The following is a 22,371-nucleotide window of genomic DNA, read 5'->3' on the forward strand; positions in this document are numbered from 1 at the left end:
TAGAAATTATATTTTGAAGAATGAACTGTTCGTGTAGATGACAAAATGCACTTGAAACAAGTTAGTCACAAAGACATGAAGCGATTTAGAGCTATCGAGTTCTCACAGGCAGCTGAAAGTCGATGACATCTCATCAATGTATGTTAGTTTCCAAAATACATGAAATCCAGTGCTGCCATTTCAAATTAAGTGGAATATGTTGTGCATTTAAAACTCTTTGGTGTGCTGCAAACGAAACAAAAAAAAACATAGCGTAACAAACTTGAAGATTACAGAAAGGAAAAGTAAACAAATTGTTCTTTTTTTTGCTAAAAATGGTTTATTGGACAAGGAAGATTACAAATCTGATCTCTTGATGGTAACCATCAACCGTCTGATTATACAGGCCAACTCTTAAAAATGACTTACCACATGGAAAATATTAGCAACCCATGAGAGAGAAAAAAAAATACAAAAGATGAAAACGTAAGAAAAAAAATCAAAGACCGTTGAGAGACAAGTTTAAAGCACCGAAACTACACGCACTGCCCAGTTAAAAAGAGAAAACAATGTAATGTTAAGACAGAATAAATAGACTAAATATGACAAATAAAAATGTTAGAAATGAATCATAGGAGTTAAGGAAGGTTAGAGTTGCATATCGCAATAAAAACATCTTTAATGCTGATCTGTTTTGCAGCCCCATTTCTTCCACTATTGGACCGTTTCAGTGTAACATGGAGACAAGAAGCAGGTGTGTATGTGTGTCCTAATTCAAACAAGACATCATGTGAATTCACTTTCCGAGGACCAAGGCACTCAACTTTTACATCAAATACTTGTGTACACCAAATTTTGAGCAATTACCACTGCCACTTGCAAACATACAGTACAAAGTAACATGTTTGGGTTTCAGGAGTGAGTTAAGTGAACTCTGTGAGGTCCAGTAACGCTTTTTAATTTGATCATTCATCCTATTCAAGTACTGGTCAACAGTACTTTCCATACAGGTACCATACGAGTCTTGATCTTTACATTTTTACACAATACTTTTCCAATCAGTCATCAGAACATACAGTTATAGAGTTAGTGAGAAACACAAACTATCCATTTTAAAGAAATGTTTTTGTTTGTTCTCTTGAAATACCAATTCAACAGAATACGGACCCTCTCCTACTATATTTCACAATCAGCGCGAGTTTAGTTAAATGAAGTACGTACTGTTAAAACACAAAAGTCATTAAGACTAAAAACAACTGAGACCAGTTTCATGACTGACAGTTGAGTGTGAAAGTGACACAGACAGAAGCCAGAGCCTGGTTTTTGACAGTAGATGAGTGGTCCCCACATTAATGATCCTGTTAAACATCACCGTGTTTCCATGTTTGTTTCGTCTGACCTTTAGGCCTTCTCCAGTGACTTATAGTAATCCTTCAGCACAGCCCAGGCCTTCGGCGCCATGAAGCCGTCGGGAGGATTCTCTCCCTCGCGAGCCATCTTACGCATACGTGTGCCTGAGATGAAATCGTAATCTTGATGACTGCAATTTAAAAAGAAAGAGAGAGAAAGAGTTTTGAGTAACAGACATATTTCAATCAATGAATAGATGCTTATCAACAGCACAGGAAATGTGAGCCAACAATAACTGCCTGCTGCTTAGGAGTCAAGTACAACGAGGCGTAGGAGCAGGCCAGTCCAAAGAAGCTCCTGTAACATTATACATCCCACTAGTACTACCCAGTGAAATGAGACATTGTTTGTGTGTGAGAATATTTATATAACTAAACTCTACATTGAATATGCTGACCATTTCTGGCATGCTGCTTTATTAGGAATTCCTCATGAATCACTCTGTGGCAGGAGAGACGTACTGTGACAATCCAGTCAGCACCAACACGCCGCTGCAATGATGGTTGTAAAGTGAGGCCAGTGCAGACGACACTCAACATTTATGACTTCTTCAAGTTCAGGGTGTTGGAGTAGATGTATTATTTATATGCCTGTGTTTAAGATACTTTATCGGTCTTTACTACGCATTACTGAATCCTTTTTTGTTACTACCACTACAAGCTGCCAAAGTACGAATTTTTATATCCTCACATGCAGCGGCTTCAAATGAAAAAAACAGGTGTAATTTATGTGTTAAAAAACACCGATTAAAGAGGCCATGTCAGGATTCCAGTTTGTTCTTTAGTTTTTTGTTTCTGATATTTAAGCCAGAATTTTTTTAGCAATTCTGGTGGACAGAACTCTACAGTAGGTGATACAACCAACAACAAACATCTCCGATACCAGTGTCAGTTTACTATGAATGATAACAGGAGAGCTTTTGGTGTCTCCTACATTCACTGGTGCTCTAGGAGGTGGAAAGAAGTCATTTTTATGATACATGTTTTTATAACGTATTAGCTTTCGGTTGTGCATTGGCAAAGATCTGGCGATACGATACGTATCATGATACAGGGGTTACGATTCAGTATATTGCGATACTGTAAGCAAGGCGATATATTGCAATTTTTAAAATCTAATTTTAGTATAAAGAACACACCACCATATGTGTAAAATCAGAGTAAAAAAAAAAGACATTAGCGGTGCGCCTTTATGTCACTTCCTGTCTCAGTTTACATTGTTTCATTGGAGTGGAAGAGTCAGACGTCTGAAGATAGATGACAACACTGCTATCTAGCAGTCAGGGGTTTAAACACAACACAAAATGAACCACTTGTTTGCCACGAATCTTTGCATGTAAACTATTAAATAAAAATCAATACTCAAGTGTATCGTTAGTGAGAACAAAGCGGTGAATCAGAGAAATAAAATGTTATTGCTGAAACCCAGAAATGTCCTGAACAAAGCAAAATAAGAAGAAAAGAGAAAATACAGGCAGATGGCTGCAGGGTCTCTCTAGATATAAACACCACCACACACTTCTGGTGGGTCAGAAGTGATGATTGAGAGGGATTGTTTTTTTGTTTTGTTTTTTAGAAAATTCCTGCATATTATTATTTTTCAAAAGATTTACTTGAGTGCCAGGAATTTAAATATATATGCCACAAGTTTGTTTTCCTTTTTTAAATCTATTTCCTATTTCTGAAAGAAAGCATCCAAAATTGCTGTTCAATGAATAAATGTTAAAGCACCTGTATCATCACTTCAGGCCGGGTATCACACACCTACTGCGAATCATCCTCACCACCAAACTGTCTGTCTGCATGAAGGAATGTAGCTGTGAAAAGCTTCAGATTAAATACTGATTGGAAAATCAAACTCTGTCAAAAAAGCTTCTTTCCGATAATCGGATTGTGGATTTCACTCGTCCAAACATTTTTGATGGCGACGCCATCCTGCCTCTATAACAGACGACTTCTCACTGCACGTTCAGCTGAGAAAAAGATATGAACAACTTTGATTAAAGCGAGCAGCCAACGACGGTCTTCATCTCAGACCAGAGCTGAACGGAGCACTGGCACAAGTTCATCACTTCTTCACTAGTCGATAAATTACTGTCAGGGGGATAATCAAGACGGTTTTAGACATCTTGTTAGCAGACATTTACATTTATCTCCACTGAGCCGACATTCAGAGAGGCTCCTGCTGCTCATGAAGTCACATTTTCTAATTGCTATCACATGACAGAGCACATCATGTTGCTCTTAAACAATGAGAAGCTGTGAAGAGGACCTCGCAGTTCACATGGCGTGAGGTAAAAGAGCTCCAGGCAAATTCTTCCGAGAACATTTTTATACAGTGTCAAATTAGAAACAGCTTGCTGTGATCCGAGCCATTACACTTTGGAGGAAGACTGAGGGGTATTGCTGGTGATTAGGATAAGCATCCATATTCCTCCTGAAATTTGGCAAGAGGCTGTCCGCATGCATGAGAGAAAGGAATGCCATAAATCTGACTGAGTGACGACAACAGACTTTGGAAATTTTTCTCCAGCTTTAGCCTACAGATGATATCAAGCCATCCTTATGCTTTCCCTTCGGGGATCAACAAAGTCATCTATCTATCTATGAGATTATATTAAAAAAATACAACATAGTGTATTTTACTGGAGGGAGTCATTTACGGATTTTACATGACATTCTGAAATGTGTTTAAAAGGTCAATGAGGAGATTTTTGATGTTTTGATACAAGTAAAAAAACATATTATATACTTGCATATGCTTTTTATTTGCACTCGAGCCTGTATGTAGTTTTATTGTATTGTGTTGCCTACAATTGTGACATACTGTATGTACATTTTAAAATTCTTGCATATATTTATATTTTTTTTGTCTTTGAATTTTTATCCTTTATATTTATTTTTTCTGGATTTCTTTAATCATATTTTCCACACTAGTCTTGATGAGTATACCACGTTGCAATTCATTACACATTTACTTGTGTATGTGACAAATAAAAGCTTTGAATCCTTAAATTTAAGACCGATGACAAAAAGGCATTTTACTTCACTGTTTCCTCTCTACTTGAGTCTATAATTTAGACCGACAGTTGCAGACATCGTTACAGAATATAGCCCCCATATGCAAACAAATGGCTGGTAGAATTTTAAATAAGTACTATTTTTAGCAGCACTAAAAGTACTAGATGTTCCCGATCAACACAGTTCGGTTTTGGACTCAATGTCATAAATATGCATCATGGAAAACAAAGCAAATCATTTGATTAGTCTGGCCATATTTAGTTTGAAAATTCCTGGCCGAACACAGCTAACGTTGCATAACCTGATGGTGGAGGAGGCTGCGTCAAATCCGGACGAGAGGCAGTGAGATTGCAGGATTTTGTTAGTCATCGTGAGCAGTGTCTGTATACAGGCTTTAATTAATGGCAGCGCTCTGTAATTTGTAAGCAACATCAAAGCTCATACTAATCCACAAAACATTTTAACTGAATAAGAAAGAAAAACAATTCCTGTTATTCTTGGCTTGGTGTTTTACTTTTGATAGAAGAGAAGAAGGAAGAAAGTGGATGAAAGGGTTTAAAAAAAACAACTAAAAAAAACAAGACAAGTCTAAAGAGTAAGTAATTTAGAGAATGTAATTTCTATTTAGGCTGCTGGTTCTAATTGGCCTAAATGTGAGGTATTAATCTGGAGTAAATCTACAAATAAGATATTTTATTTAGTGTGAGAATTGCTGCTTTAGTCTCAAACTATTTCTGTATTCCATCACCAATAAACTTAAAGATTATGGGAAACACAATGGCAGGCTTTGAAAATTGAAATTAGAACACAAACAAGTACTCACTTTTTGGGCTCATAAAAGTCCATTGCTCTTTTGACCTTGTTGTAAGCGGCGACCTTGAAGGGAACAATCTCCAGGGTGATGAGGCCGGGAGCCATGGTGAGGACTTTGGCGCCATGAGTGGGCTCATACAGGTCTTTTCCTGTGTCGGGGTGGGGCATGCCTGCAGGGTCACGGCCCACAATGTAGAAGTTGGCTCCGGCCACCATTCGAGCTCTGCAATGCCACTGAACCTGTGGACGAGGATAAAAGAAAGAAAAAGTGTGAAATATACTGTCTGTATTCTTTGTAAGGCTACGAAGAGAAACATTATTTTATTTTTTTTACAATATAGGTTTGTACAATAAAGACTGTACTATTTAATATGATGGTCTGTCCCAAAGGTGTTTACCTTTAATAATGTTTGAAACCGGCTGCAGCAGCTTAGTCGGCTACTTTTACATGCGCCGTTTTTATTAAACCACTTTTTGTCACTCTGATTTTAATCATTAGTAAGATAATATCCTGAAATGTGATTTGGTGGATTACATTGTTGGAATATGTTCCATTTACAGTATTTACAATGGGCGATGCGCTGTTCTGTGGTTTATGGTTTTATGTCCTGTTACTTTGTTAAATGCCACTCTTAAAATACATTAATGTAGGTGTATATTCCCGGTGTACGGAGGATCCTTTAGTGTGTGATTTCATTTCATGAATGGATGGTTACATGGCTGGATTATTTGGAAGAGAGAATGCCAAACAACAAGTTAAAGTAACAGTGAATAATTTATTTTCCTCCCTATCTGCCCATTCTGTATCATGGACAAAGAGCTGATAGTGTTGCGCTATATAATCAGGATAACTTTTTCCTCCCCCTGTATCTTGACTTTGTGTGTGGAGCCTCCATGCAAAACGGTGATGTATGTCCCAACATGACTGGTGGAACTGCGCAGCCATCGGCCACTATCGAAGCCCAGTTCCACCGATAATGATAGTTTGTAAAACGTCCTATCGGCGCCGATTAATCGGTCTACCTCTAAGTGATACAAAGGCTGGAGCTGAGTCTGGCTCTCTAAACCTCCCATTCAGAAATATAGACTGAATAAATTCACTGCCCGACATCCACTAGCCTCCAATCTGCTCTCAATAATTTGCGCTGTAGCTTTCCAATTACCGTAAGTGAATGATTAATACATTCCCGGCTACACAGCTACGCTAAGTCACACGAAGACATGTGTATGCCAAGGAAACACTCAACAGAGCGCCTCAAGACTATTGCACAAATCCCCTTTCCTGCCATTTTTCACTCCCAAAAAAAAAGTAAATGACAGTCCTCCTCCCTGTGTTTGTTGTCATTACCCAGTGCTGCAGTCACATTTTTTGTTCTCTGTCTGTTTTGAGGACAACATTAGGACTCAAGTATGCAACTACAAATACAACATTCTTGATAATCCAATACCTCAGTTGGCCCAGCATACATCATGGGCGAAGGAAAGATGGCCACGATGGTAGAGTCTGGATTCAGGATGCCCTCCTCCAGCACAGCGGCGTGCTGCTTCATTCGCCAGGGCAGCGGCACATCATCGTCCTTGGTCCAACCACCCAGTGGGTGAAGGAGCAGAACAGGCCGGCGGTAGCCTCGCTCGAGGAGACGCTTGTGGGTGTCCTGCATCAGGAGAGCATGGCCGTTGTGGACTGGGTTGCGGAGCTGGAAGGCGAATACAGCATCTAAACAGAGAAAGATGGAGGGTGAGAAGGGTTTGTTAAACTGCGACCAAACACATCTGAACACATCTGTGCAAAACAAACAAAAGGCCACAGTGTACCCAGAGATAATCAAGCAGCTCATTGCCCAAACCACATACATTGAAGGACTGAATCACACCAGAGCTTTCTCTCCCATGACTTTCCTACTCTGTGTCCTTTACTTCTTTCCCAAAGACTAAACAAAGAATAACAGCATTGAAGTGAGTGGACTACCAAGTGTGTCCTTTCCTTTTGAAGACAAAAAGGTAGCCGTTTATAAACACTGTGACACTTCTCAATCTCTAAAAGCCCTTGGTTCAGGATGTTGTTTAATTTAGTTCTAACAGGAAATAAACACGAACGTGTCCCATACCTGCGTTCATCTCTTTAAACTTCTGTTTGAGCTCGGTGGGTGTCAGTCGGTACTGATCGAGTTCATCGTTCCAGTAGATCTTGTCCAGAACCTGCAGGTCTCCCCCGACCAGCCAGTCCCCGCTTTCCATCACCATCTGAAATCGGAGTCACAATGATGACAGGGAACACAACTCAAACATAATCCAGACTTAAGACATTGTGGTCCATAAAAGCCTCACTGTGCTGGAACTAGGCCAGCGTGAATTCTAATAAAAACTCCTGAGTTATTACCCAGTTGCAACGAGGACACGCCAGCATAAATCAAAGCCTCCGTGTGTCAACAAAACCCTGGCATGCCCACATCTACTACCTTAATTTCAATAACAGAGCAGAGACAAAAATCAGATTGTATTCCACAATAAAAACCTGGTGATGAGCCGCATGACCACATTGGAGAGAAATTTTCCCCCGCCAGAGATTAATCCAACAATGTCACAGAAGTGCTCAGGATCCAGGCAAAGGCTGCTTTTGTTTTCAGACAATATCTTTCGCCTGCCTGCCTCGTGTGGCATTTATGAGACTGTAGCTAGAGTTACTTTAAAGACCGGCCTGTGCGATGTTAATGTGATACAAAGTGACACGCTCTGTAATAAAACAAGTAAGATGGGAGAACTCAAAACAAAGGCCACAAATGAAACATGAAGTGTGAAAAAGATGTTTCTGAAGTTGATAAAAAATAAAAAAAAGATGTCACTTATTTCATTCAACATGTCATTTATCATGTGAGGAAAGTACAAAAAAAAGCCTCTTTGATATCCATATTTAACAGACTGGTTTCAGTTTGATCTGGCAAGCTATACATAAAAAAAATCACAGCAGTAGAGGTGTCTACGTGATGTGATCAATAACTACTTGGCTCCGCCGTAAGAAGCTTTCAGGATCGTGTTGTGATTTGTTTTCCACACTCCAATTAATCCAACCTGTCCACTGCTGGCCTGAGAAGAGTCACTGAGAAGAGTCATGAAAGATGCGTAACAGTCTTATTCTATGGAAAGATCAACAGCAAAGACACGGCGCAATTTATTTTCAAAGCATTAAGTGAATGGAAAATATAATGTGTGCATGGATACATCAAAGGAGCAGGTCTACAAGTACACATGTGCTCTGTTTAACCGTTATAAGTGCCCCCAGGACTTCACATGTGAAACGGGCCCTAGCCAAATAAACACACTACACCGTGGTTTCCGATGAAGGGGGCTCCTGTCTGACTGACGGACGGGACAGGTAAACAGGAAAAAGTGGATTAACTACATGTAATATGGAGCAGGTCGTTTCTACTCGGAAAGAGACGGATAAAAAAAAGTTGTAGCTACCAGCGCAGAGGTGTGCTGACAGACTGGCTCTGGGGCGGGGAGTTAAACATACACTTATGTACACATACACTCACTCTTTAATGAGTGACGCCTTAATTACAGCAAGCTGAACACACACATGTTGAGCTGTGACAGGTTAGAGTGGAAGAATGACAGTGAGGCATCAGGTGTTGACACTGGAGAGTTATGGTACCAATTTATGAAACTGGCAGCCTCCTCCATCCTAGAACACATTAACAAGGCAGATCTAATCACAAACAAGGTGAGACAAAAAAGATATCTGCTGAGGTGAAAAATTACAACAAAGCGCGCTGAAATACTGAGGCAGCTGCGGTGTAGTGCTCTAGTTAATCTCCAGCCAGGATTTTTAGCTGCACGAGGCTTTGAAATGAGCCAGTGAGGTTTACAGTAAGTCTGACCCCCGGGGGGTGAAATCACTAAATACCACAAAGGTTACTTTCTATTTTGTCTTGCCCCTTTGCCAATATACAAGTGGCCAGCCAACTGCATTAATCCTGAAAACAATGGGATTTAAAATTAGCCAAACAGACAAGCATCTCTCTAAAAGTAACCTTGCACTCCCAGTCTACGCGGATGGATTTATAAAAAGGCAACCTGACAGCTATCTTTGTCTGTAACACCAGACTGTTCCAGCTACAAGCCAGTGCCACTTTCCGCAGGGTGTGCAGGATCATTTCAGGACGTTATCTCGCCACTGAGTCTACCTGAGCCCCGCAGCAGTCGATAGGAGACAGATGGAAACAATTCCAGGGTATATTTGGAGAAGGGTTGGGTGAGCGGAAAGGTGGAGGCTGGCAGGGATTCCAACAGCCTGTTGAGCTGAGCAGTACAATCACAAAACGCATTTGGTGGAAGCTGAGCGAGTGACTAAGCGTCCAAATATAACACCTGCAAAATGAGGGTGGACCAAAAAAAGATCAAGTGATTATACTGGGCGTCCTGACAGACTGCGAGAAAAGCCCCGCTCCTCCACCTATTCAGTCTTTCCATAAGCAATGTGAAGAGGCCAGCTCGGATCTGTGTTCTATCAGTGCAGAAGCCAGGGAGGCAGCTTGCATTCGCATGCACAGTGTTTATCACATAGCACACTGAGACAGACCGTCTGCAGCTCTGCGATGCTGCTCAGTACTTTTAGCAGAGTTGAACTTTTGTTTCTTCTATAGCATTTCCAAGCCTATACTCAGTTTTCAGAGTTAAATTTACCTTGATGTAAGGGTGGTCCTTGCAGGTGGTGCCCCACTGGCGAGCACATCGCTCTTCTTTGCGGTGTTCATAAAACTCGGGGTTGCGAAGGATGGCCACTCGTCTGCCCTCGTAGACCAAAGCGATAGCTGTCACGCCATCTAAACGCTCTTTATCTGCAGTAGACATGGGCAGCACCACAGGCACTGACAGGTTGATGACGCCACCTAGGACAATGGAAAAACAAGAACATTTTCATTAGGAGAAAAGTCCTATTTATGCAGAGAGAAAATACATTAGGGCTGCAATTCTCTATTTTCATTATCAAGTAGTCTGCTGGTCATTTGCTTGAATAGTCGATTAAATGTTTTCCGTTTTCAAGCTATTCCATTGATCGGCATTTGGCGGCAATAACACACCAAGAAGTAAAGACGACGACGACTGCAAGCTAGCAAACTTTGATGTAAACACTGCCCAATTTAAAATATTTACTACGAAAATCAGCTTTGCAAATGTTTAATGAGGAAGGAAATGCATTCAACGACGCGATTGTTAAACCTTAAGGATGGACAAAATGTGTCTCAATGGGAAACACCAAATGTAAACAGAACTTTTGTTTGCCAACAAAAAAACTCCTAGGGATGCACCGATCCGTGACTGGGATCATTCATTTATGTGTAAGGCAACATCAGCTTGACTTAAACATCGCTTTCTTAACTTTGTAAAACAAAATTTAACAAATAAATACATAGATATGCATTTACTGAATTGCACATACATCAGCAACTTGGTAAAAAATCTTCAAAATAAACAGGAACCTGTTAAAACCCGTTTTAATGTAGCAACAAATTGGTCAAAACTTAAACAGGAATTAAAATTCCAGTCTATATAGTATATGGTATAAAAACATAGAAGTGAATTGAATAGATCGGCCCCATTTTCACCAATACCCGATCCATCTATTTGAATCAGTATCGGTCCGATATCCGATCCAGTATCGGTGCATCCCTAAAAACTCTACAGAGCACTTTAAATATTGGATAAAAATCCAAGAAAAATAATACAAAGGATCCCAATGGGACACTGAGAACAGACATCCTACAAAAAAGGCAGGTTAAAACGTTCAAAGGTTAGTAGTATACTGAACAAAACAGCTCAACTATTCTGATCAAATTTCCATTCTGTACCCCCTCAGGCTAAATGGGGGATATAGAGCTAAACCACAGGCTACAGTGAGTCTTCAAGGCTGCAATTTAAGAAGCTAGAGGAGAAAAATCCCCTTCTTAAGCTAAGCTGGAGCTTGACCCTTTTCTCGTTCTATAATTTGAGTTGTGCAGCGACAGCGTTCTGTTGGACGGTTCATTTTGCCGTCCAGTTTGATGAAAAAATTTGGACCGGCACGCTTTTCACATCACATCAGATCAAATGCAGTGGAAGCGGGAGGGGACGCTGGCTGTTGCTGCCCCCACCTCCCTCTGGACCCTCTTCTCGTCCCCTCTGTCGCAGCGTATAGCTTACAGCTGGTTCCAATAAAACACACACACAAGACCAAATGTCCGAGCGAGAGAGAGAGACACAAGCTTGGATTTGGGTCTCTGTTTATTTTTGCAGACTATTTGATTAGTCAAACATGCAGTATTCTGCTCCCCAACCAGTTTTAGTGTTATGGTTTGGGCAATCAATCCTCTCCCTGTGATATCATTCTTTCACTGTCAAATCCCTGGAAGGAAGTGAAAATGGACAAATGGTTGGTGTGTGGTGTCAATCAATACGGAAGCCTCTTCCTCTGTGTCCCTCTCCCTCCGGACAAACAGGAAAAGTGGAATCAAGTCTTTTCACATCAATATATATATTTTTGCCTCCGTCCGTCCAGACAGCTCAGTTTCTCAGGCTAGACATCTTTCTGGAGGAAAGAACCTAAATCATCAAAGTTGCGAGAACTTGATGGTTTTATCCTTCAGCGAGGACAGCAGTTGTAATATATACCTGTCCTGTCATGTTAACTTTCAATTTTATTTTATGTGTTTTTCCTCTCACTGTGTGTGTAGCAAAAATATCTGGCATCACAACACACGACTGAGGTTTGAGCAGTCATATGGGCAATAAAAATAAATTGACTTTTTCTTGGAATTTCAAACAATACAAGGGAAATTGCTGTAATTACACCGAGAGACTCTACACCCGATGTGATATTCGTTTTCTGAACAGTGCCAAAAACCAAGGCATTTCTGAGACTCAGGTGCAACTGAACTTATATATCTTCACCAACATGATATACAACGTCGTTCCGCATCTAAATCACTCCTGAGTATATCAATGTATCATCCTGCCACCTGGCTAAGCTGTACATCACTGCTGTATAATAAAGCACTTCTTCAGCATGTCAGCCTGCAAGAATAAAACATAATTTAAGCCTCTCAGCACATCTAACGGTACAAAATATGCATTGCAGTTTGCAGGGACACACGCAGGGAGTATTTGTTAATCTAATTTAACGCTCCATTTAATCAGAAAGCGAAATTTTTATTGGAGTAAAGTAAAAAAATGTGAGAGAGGAACACAAAGAGCTTCAGCTACAACTGATGGAAATATTACAAAACACCTCGGTGCTCAAATATCTAATATATATGGAGGTATATTATGGGTGTAAGAAATGTGTACTCATGTCCCAACAGAAAGCCATCCCGTATTTCTGAGTAATCCAGTTTGTGAGCACTCATCTCCATCTAGTGCCTTTCTCGAGAATAGCAATCCTGAATTTTACAATGAAATATCAAAATGTTATTTCCGTTAAAAGCAGAAATGACATCTTACCATCCAGCAGACAGTCAAAATGAAGACACTGCAAGTACTCTCGCTCTCTCATAAAGCCATTCAGAGGAGTGGCCCAGCCTTCAGCCAGCACCTGCACCCACTGCATGTCCACCTGAGGATCACACACAGTCACATACAGCAGGTCACATACTGACCAACAACTTATTATATGCCATTCAAATGAAAAGGACTATAGGTACATGGATTTATTAGTGGATAGATAAATGACTAATAATTGCTCAATGTACAGTACGTACAAAGGCTAGCAATAGTTATTTAGCTTCATTTATTTATGAAGATTTATCAAAATAAAAAGAAAATCAGAAGCACCTTGCCAATCTGTACAGCAGGCAGAGTCTCTGCATCAGCCTTAGCCAGGTCCAGTTTATTCTCCTGAACGTACAGCTCTTTCACTTCATAAGATGCATCAACAGGAACTATATCCTGCGGAAAAAGAATGTGAAATTAATAATTATAAATAAAACAACCTGCATGAATCAAGACTTTGGTAAAAGGTTTACTATTCACAAAAGAAATTGACATGATAGAGTAACATCAAAATTCATTCAAACATGAGGCTTCACTGCCCCCTTGTGGCCAACAGAGGAAATGGCACAGTTTTAGTCTGAACTTCGAGCCTCTAGCTGTCTCTGTGATGCTCGCAGATATTCTTTAAAATAAATACCAACAGCAGCTGATTTTAAACATGATACACATATTCTAAACATGTCAAAGCAGGATATTTCTTGTCCTCACCCTCTCCTGAAGCAGGTCAATAAGCTGTTGTATGCATTCATTCACGCTGCAGGAGTCGGTCTTCAGCACCAGCTCTGGGGCCTCTGGCTTCTCGTACTCTGAGTCAATCCCAGTGAAACCTGATAAAATGAAAAGAATGAAATGCTTTTATATGCAACATATACAACACATAATCAACATGAAAAGCTTATTTTTGTTCTATTTCCATTATTGTATGGATTTGAAATGAACACTATTAAATAGAAAATCCTATCAAAATTCTTAAACAACAGCACTTGTAAACATTTTCTCTTGAAATACCCTTTAATCAATCATACAATCCTGATTAATAACTGATCTCTCCATACTCTAGTATCAAGAATTATTACATGAGAGGGTTTAGCAGAGTTTGCAGCCAGGAATTAGAAAATAGTGATGTAAGTTACAATAAATCAGAATTCTTCATGTTTCTTGGGGGTTAAAGTGGAGCTTCGGAAAACGGGTACGGACTAAATTCCATCTCAATAACAAACAACGTCTCAACTATACCAAAGACAGAAAGGAGGCTCTGACAAATGTCAATCTGACCTACAGATATGACACAAAACTCAGGAAATTGGGTTTCTTAGCACACTGCACCACAATGTGATGAGAAACTTCCTCTTACAGGGACGCATCCGTTTTATTGCCACTGCCACGTCATTTCTGTGTAAGTTGACATGACAAGCATTAGTGCAAACAGGAAGTGAAGTTTGGGAAATTATGGTATTTACATGTGACATACAATAGCAAAAGTCTTACTGGTGAAAAAATGTAAATGCATTGTAGATGATTACTCTTCTAGATTTTCCTTCTGTTTTGCATTTATCAACAAAGTATGGAAGTACAATTTGACTGAGTCTCTTTAAAGCCCCTGACACACCAAGCCGATGGTTAACCGTCAGCCAGTTTGGGGCCAAGGTCTGTCGCCCTAGTTTTTGCGGCGTGTCCCGCACCGTCGGCTCTAGTCTGCCTGCGTTGGAGGTTTTTTGGCCGATTCAGCATGTTGAATCCTATCCAATACAGATATTTTCACAATGACATGGCCATCTTGAATGAAGCAAAGTGGCGAGCGAGAGTGGTGTGAAAATGGTTGGCAAACGTTGTTTTGTTTCATCAATGTATCATTACAACAACTTATCCCTATATCCACTGTCCTCAGTCTTCCGGTTTGCCTTTTTGAATGACAAATACGGACTACCGATACCTGCCGGTAGGGAGAGTTATTTTCTTCTCACGCAGGCGCAGGTTGTACTTGGTAGTTGGCCATCGCCTGTAGTCTTTGCAATGCGTTCGAGTGTATTTTTTTGGCAAAAACACATGCGACGTGAGGCGACGCAACAGGCGGCGTTCGTCGCCGCTAGTTCTCTGATGTTTGGTGTGTTTGGGCCTTAAGGTCAAAGGTACAGAGTACTATGTAACAGATGTCACTGTATATCAGTCCAAGTATGAACCCTGACTTGATTACATGACAGATGCATAATCCGGTATTAAAGCATACTCCACCTCTTATCTCCCCCGCTCTGGCTCTCTTGTACAGCCCCTTCACGTCCCTCTGCTCACAGACATCCAGTGGAGCGTCCACAAACACCTCAAAGAAAGGCAGCCCTGCTACCTCATGGATCTTCCTGGCATTGAGGCGATCCTGATAGACAATAACCAAACACACAGTAAGGTACATGCATGATTTAGTCAAAGAGTTAGAGAAAGACAGCATGTTATTAAGACTCATTGGGTTTGGTTTTCAAAGAATAAAAAAGGTTTGTTTTCTGCTGCAAGAGGACACCATTCATTGCAGTGCACAGTCAATTAGGTCCTATTGTAAGCAGAGGTCAGAATTGGCTTCCAATAATCATGCCAAATCTATTGTTAGAACTGGCATCACTGGCAATTTCAGCAGGATAATAATGATAGACAGTGACATGATCAGTAATATCATCATTATCAACATAACATTTATTAGTAATTCCAAAATAGAACAAAACTGTTCACAAAGGACAGAATTCATTCAAATATGGTTCAATAAAGATTGTATGACAGAACAAGAGAGTAATTTAATAATATCAGTGAGGTCCAACCACATTTTTCCCTGTGGTCATCTGTTTCTGATGCTTTCTTTGGGGAGCCACTCACCCTGCCGTAGGGAGAGATGAAGCTGGCGATGCAGACCAGCCCAGCATCAGCAAAAAGCCGAGCCACCTCAGCAATGCGTCTAATGTTCTCTTCACGGTCCTCTGGGCTGAAGCCTAGGTTTTTGTTCAGCCCCTGACGGATGTTGTCCCCATCCAGTGTGTAGCAGGGGATACCGTGACACACCAGGTACTCCTCCAGAGCCATGCTCACTGTGGTCTTCCCTGCACCGGACAAACCTTGACAGAGAAGAAAACAACAGCATTACGAGACAGCTATCAGATGATATACAAGCGCAGAAAGGACATACGGTAATCACATAACCTACCACTCAGCCAAACGGTGCATCCTCTGAACCCTCCTCTTGTGCCCACAACCTGCCCACGCTTGTTTCGGCTGACATGATGGGCTTGATAGGTGACATTAGTTGCACGTTGCATTCCCTGAAATAATACAGATTTAATGTCAATTCAGTCCACTTGCAACTCAATTACAGTCTATAAAAAACTCCAAATGAAAAGATAGAAGGTTAACATGAACAGACGCAGCCTTACAAACTTAAAGTGGCAATCCTTTCAGTCCTGGTTGATTTACATTTCTATTTGAGTGAAAACAATGAAATTGTGCTCAGAGTTTAGCTGCCCGGAGCCTTTTTGTTGATATATGAACCTAGAAATAGAATAGAGAAATTCTATTTCCTTGTACATAAACTTGATGTTTTCAGAATTGTGATCATTGTTTCATTTTTGTGTGTATACAACAGCATTTTTTTCCTGAAATGTCACCATAGACACCCAGTTCATAATACTGCAAATATGTAAATGTTGCAATAATTTCATCAGTGGGCTATAGGCTCAATCACCATTATGTTACCTCCTTTGGCTATAGATAGTGACTTAACAGACATTTATTTAAATGAAGTCAAGTAAATGTTATTTGTATAGCCCAATATCACAAATCACAAATGTACCATAGGGGGCTTTAAAAACTAAACCCAGGACGGACAGACGTGCAATAGATGTCTTGTGTACAGAGTAACAATATAATGAAAATACAGCATAGACGATCCATGACAAAAATAAAAATTATACATATAATGTTAAACATTGATCTACAGTATGTTGGGGAACACTATGTATAAATGTTACTTGTTTTATCGTTGATTACTGTAAATACTGCAGTGTACTTTTAATCATCAAACAGGAACTTGCAACTGTAGCAGTAGGATAAACTAGCGTAAGCTGGCAAAAGCAAACAGTGTTTTGTTGATACTGATAGATAGATAGATAGATAGATAGAAAGATAGATAGATAGATAGATAGATAGATAGATTTATATATAGATAGATAGATGGATAGATAGATAGATAGATAGTAACTTTATTGATCCCGAGGGAAATTCAAGTTTCCAGCATCACAGTTCCGTACAGCAAAACATGTTAGTAAAAAGGCAGTAATATTTGCTTTTCTTGTTCTTTTTTGTTGTTTCGTTTTTATGTAAAACAGTCTGAACTGCTTTTGTATGATATGATGCTATACACCTGAATTGTCACAGCTTTAAATCTAATTCAAACAAACAGTTGACGCCCTTCCCTTAACTGTGTTTAACAGCTGGCAAAAGCAAACAGTGTTTGTTGACACTGATAGATAGATAGAGAGATAGATAGATAGATAGATTTATATATAGATAGATTTATAGATAGATAGATAGATAGATAGATAGATAGATAGATATATAGATAGATAGATAGATAGATAGATAGATAGATATATAGATAGATAGATAGATAGATTTATATATAGATAGATTTATATATAGATAGATAGATAGATAGATAGATAGATAGATAGATAGATTTATATATAGATAGATAGATAGATAGATAGATAGATTTATAGATAGATAGATAGATAGATAGATAGATAGATAGATTTATATATAGATAGATAGATAGATAGATAGATAGATAGATAGATAGATAGATAGATAGATAGATTTATATATAGATAGATAGATAGATAGATAGATAGATAGATTTATAGATAGATAGATAGATAGATAGATAGATAGATAGATAGATAGATAGATAGATAGTAACTTTGTTAATCCCGAGGGAAATTCAAGTTTCCAGCATCACAGTTCCAAACAGCAAAACATGTTAGTAAAAAGGCAGTAATATTTGCTTTTCTTGTTCTTTTTTGTTGTTTCGTTTTTATGTAAAGCAGTCTGAACTGATTTTGTATGATATGATGCTATACAACTACATTCCCACAGCTTTAAATCTAATTAAAACACAGTTGACGCCCTTCCCTTAACTGTGTTTAACTAGCAGTGAACGAACCAGCCACTCTTCAGTCTGGGCGCTGCTAGCAGCCAGGTGTAACGTTAGAGTTAGCGTTACTGTAACTACAGCTGTATCATGTTAAGCAAGTTATTATGTCAACCGGACAGTTATCTCATTAGCAGCTGGTTAGTGGAGGTGGACGGTGTTGAATCATCAAACACAACTTGGAGAAAGAGAGAAACTCACCCAGTTCTGAGCAGCAGCGTTGCCTAGCTTCTGTTTCTTGTGTGAGTTGCCACTATACGTCTCCATGGCTGATTCAACCGGCTACCTCTTAGAAAAACAAACATAAAACGACTGACTGCTTGTCTGTTTGTTTGCTAGCACGGGTATTGTTTTACTTTGTTTTGTTTTATGGCACAGGTATATCTCCAGTGAATGGGGGAGCCCGGTGGAGCCTTGGCACAACAACCAAGGAAGGACGGCAACCGGGAAGCCACGTCAGCCACGTCACCGGCGACGGAGTGACGTAGTGACGCGTTTCCTCCTCAGCCAGTGGTGGGTTCAGGTTCAGGGGGAGATTCTGGTGCGGTAAATTTACATGTGAATTGTGGAAAGATGTCAATAATTTTATACTTGTTAACATTTTCTCAGATTTTGCACTGTACTATAGAAATATTATATTTGGTTGCTATGATTACAGTGACAAAGACAGTAATGCATTTTTTCTTATTAATCTTTTTTTCTTTTTTTCTTTTTTTTTTCTTTATTTGCACTTATATAAAACTACACAAAATCCAGTCAATGAAAAAAAAACAAGAAATGTGTCAGGAGAGGTCAAGAAGTCACAGGCTTATACAACCCCCAACCCCAGGAGAAAAAAAAACTATAACAAAAAAGGAAGAAAGATCTAAACTAACATCATTTTAAAAATACAACAAAAGTTAAACAACAACAAGAAGTACACAAACAGTGGGAAACAATCCAATAAAAACAATGAAATACATACAAAAAACAGTACAGAAGAAAATAAAATATATATAAACATATCAAAAATAATTAGACATAATTAATTAAGTGTGATGATAATTTCCTTTTAAAATGTTCTAAGGATAACAAGCTCTTGATAACATGTATTTTTGGTGTTCCATATTTGTACACCACGATATCTGAGGGAGTACTGGCCATGTTTTGTTTTGTAAAAAGCCAGGTGAAGATGATTAACCTGTCTAGTATTATGTGAATGAATTTGAGAATTAGATTTAAAGAAGTTGCTAAACGATGATGGTAAAGAAGGCAAGAACATATATTTATATATAAACACACATATCTGATGAATATTTATGTCATGAACTGAAAGAATGTTCAGTTTCCTTTCATTTTAATTCTCGTGAAGTTCCACATTCACAAGTTGTAAATTTACCCAAAAAAAAGCCTAATTTCTTTGTATATACGAAAGAAATCGAATTATATCCGTCAACAATTTCTTCCTCACAAAACAAAAAAGCAATGAAAACAATGAATGTATGCAATAACTTTAAAGTTATTAAATGAAATTATTGTCATACTCTCGTGTGGTCTTTTTTTAATTTATTTATTTATTTTATGTTGGTTTTGTTTCATTTCTGTTGTCCTTTTATGTTTGGCATAGCTCTTTGTTTATGTTTTGAGTGATTTATTTAAGAAAAAAAGGCCATCATCCTCCGTTTCCAGCTTCAATGTGAATATTTTACTAATTATTATTCTATTATTATAAAACTAAATATATTTTGGTTTTGGAAGACATGATTTTGGACATTTTTCAATTATTTTTTGACATTTTATAAACAAAACAATTCATATCTTAAAAATAATCTGCATTTTATAAACAGAGCTAGTAAAAATAATTGTTAGTTGCAGCTCTAGAGGCAATTGTTGAAAAATTTATTTTTGTGGATTATGTGTTGACAGTATGGATCACATTCTCTATCACAGTGTGTATGATTTCATATTACAGTATCAATATATATTTACCAAAAAAAAGCCTAACTTCTTTGTATTTATGAAAGAAATGGAATTATATCTGTCAACAATTTCTTCCTCACAAAACAAAAAAAGCAATGAAAATAATGAATGTATGCAATATCTTTAAAGTTTTTAAGTGAAATTATTGTCATACTTTCGCGTGGTCTCTTTTTTATTTATTTTTTTATTTTATGTTGTTTTTGTTTCATTTCTGTTGTCCTTTTATGTGTGGCACAGCTCTTTGTTTATGTTTTCACTATGCTTCATCTGTATGTAAATGTGTTTAATGTTTTCTACTGTTACTATGGATACTGTCATTTTGAAATAAAAAAAAAGGTTCAGGGGAGAAAAAAAACTAAAAACTGATCTGATGTCAGTTTTGTTTCGTTATGGTCTCTCAGCACAATAACTAATAATGCACACAGTGCACTTTCATAGACTAAGCTACTGGAGTTACCCTGCACTATACTCATTTTTAACAGTTTCTTCTGCACTATATTCACTTTTTTAATAGTCGTGTATCACAGCTGTTACCCTGCACTATATTTTTTTCTTCATCTTCTTGTATTTTTATATCTGGTATATTTTTTTGTACTTTGCACTACTAACTTTTTTTACTTACATGTTTTGCACTATGGAACTGTGATGCTGGAAACTTGAATTTGCCTCAAGAGCAATAAAGTTACTATCTATCTATCTATCTATCTATCTATCTATCTATCTATATATCTATCTATCTATCTATCTATATATATATCCATTTATCTATCTATCTATCTATCTATCTATCTATCTATCTATCTATCTATCTATCTATATATATATATATATATCCATTTAGCTATCTATCTATCTATCTATCTATCTATCTATCTATATATATATATATATATATATCCATTTATCTATCCATCTATCTATCTATCTATCTATCTATCTATATATATATATATCCATTTATCTATCTATCTATCTATCTATCTATCTATCTATCTATCTATCTATCTATCTATATATATATATATATATCCATTTAGCTATCTATCTATCTATCTATCTATCTATCTATCTATCTATCTATATATATATCCATTTATCTATCTATCTATCTATCTATCTATCTATCTATCTATCTATCTATATATATATATATATATCCATTTAGCTATCTATCTATCTATCTATCTATCTATCTATCTATCTATATATATATATATATATATCCATTTATCTATCCATCTATCTATCTATCTATCTATCTATCTATCTATCTATCTATCTATATATATATATATATATCCATTTATCTATCTATCTATCTATCTATCTATCTATCTATCTATCTATCTATCTATATATATATATATATATCCATTTAGCTATCTATCTATCTATCTATCTATCTATCTATCTATATATATATATATATATCCATTTAGCTATCTATCTATCTATCTATCTATCTATCTATCTATCTATCTATCTATATATATATATATATATATATCCATTTATCTATCCATCTATCTATCTATCTATCTATCTATCTATCTATCTATCTATATATATATATATCCATTTATCTATCTATCTATCTATCTATCTATCTATCTATCTATCTATATATATATATATATATCCATTTAGCTATCTATCTATCTATCTATCTATCTATCTATATATATATATATATATCCATTTAGCTATCTATCTATCTATCTATCTATCTATCTATCTATCTATCTATCTATCTATCTATCTATATATATATATATCCATTTATCTATCTATCTATCTATCTATCTATCTATCTATCTATCTATCTATCTATATATATATATATATATCCATTTAGCTATCTATCTATCTATCTATCTATCTATCTATCTATCTATCTATCTATCTATCTATCTATATATATATATCTATATCCATTTAGCTATCTATCTATCTATCTATCTATCTATCTATCTATCTATCTATCTATCTATATATATATATGTATATATATATATCCATTTATCTATCCATCTATCTATCTATCTATCTATACTTAAGAATAGCTTAAAAGGGAAACAAATCCAGGGCTTCTTCGTCTGAAATGGCATACTACTATGCACCACAAGTGTACCAGTTGTTCATCATACTTTAGTGTGAATAATAAACAGCAGTATGTATCTTTTCCGGACGCACTGAACTCACCATTTATGTCGTCACTTCCTGAGAGCCTCCTTGCCAGTTAGAGACGTGTAACCATGGTAACCCGTGCCTACCTTCATGTGACGTAAAAACGGCGTTTTTATTGAGAATCGACGTCTGAATTAAGTTAAAATATATATTACGCCGAGCAAAGTGAAATATTATATTTAGTAAATTATAATTAATAGTAAGTTAAATTGAAGCATTTATAGACATGACAGAGCTGTCCGGCAAACGTCCGTGAAGAACGGTTGTAAGTTACTGCCGCATTGCATTGTG

The 22,371-nt window shown here is 37.5% G+C and overlaps 1 protein-coding gene across 2 annotated transcripts; it reads right to left on the reverse strand.

Annotated features, from left to right (window-relative positions):
- Window positions 1-299: 299 nt before the first annotated feature.
- Window positions 300-18,404, reverse strand: papss1 (3'-phosphoadenosine 5'-phosphosulfate synthase 1). 2 transcript variants are annotated; one of them, XM_074629297.1, is made up of 12 exons: window positions 18,136-18,404; window positions 15,934-16,048; window positions 15,609-15,844; window positions 14,982-15,120; window positions 13,458-13,576; window positions 13,032-13,145; window positions 12,702-12,813; window positions 9,909-10,114; window positions 7,331-7,466; window positions 6,671-6,939; window positions 5,233-5,462; window positions 300-1,519 (listed from the first exon to the last, which is right to left on the reverse strand). In XM_074629297.1, exons 1-12 carry the CDS (start codon window positions 18,199-18,201, stop codon window positions 1,381-1,383), a joined length of 1,881 nt encoding a protein of 626 aa, XP_074485398.1. In that variant the 5' UTR covers window positions 18,202-18,404; the 3' UTR covers window positions 300-1,380. The 2 variants fall into 2 exon arrangements, with proteins under 2 accessions (XP_074485398.1, XP_074485399.1); XM_074629298.1 differs by lacking the exon at window positions 18,136-18,404 and adding an exon at window positions 16,160-16,188.
- Between the last annotated feature and the right edge of the window lie 3,967 nt (window positions 18,405-22,371).

The sequence above is a fragment of the Sebastes fasciatus genome, chromosome 3 (assembly GCF_043250625.1).
Source record: "Sebastes fasciatus isolate fSebFas1 chromosome 3, fSebFas1.pri, whole genome shotgun sequence".
NCBI classification, from domain to species: Eukaryota; Metazoa; Chordata; class Actinopteri; order Perciformes; family Sebastidae; genus Sebastes; species Sebastes fasciatus.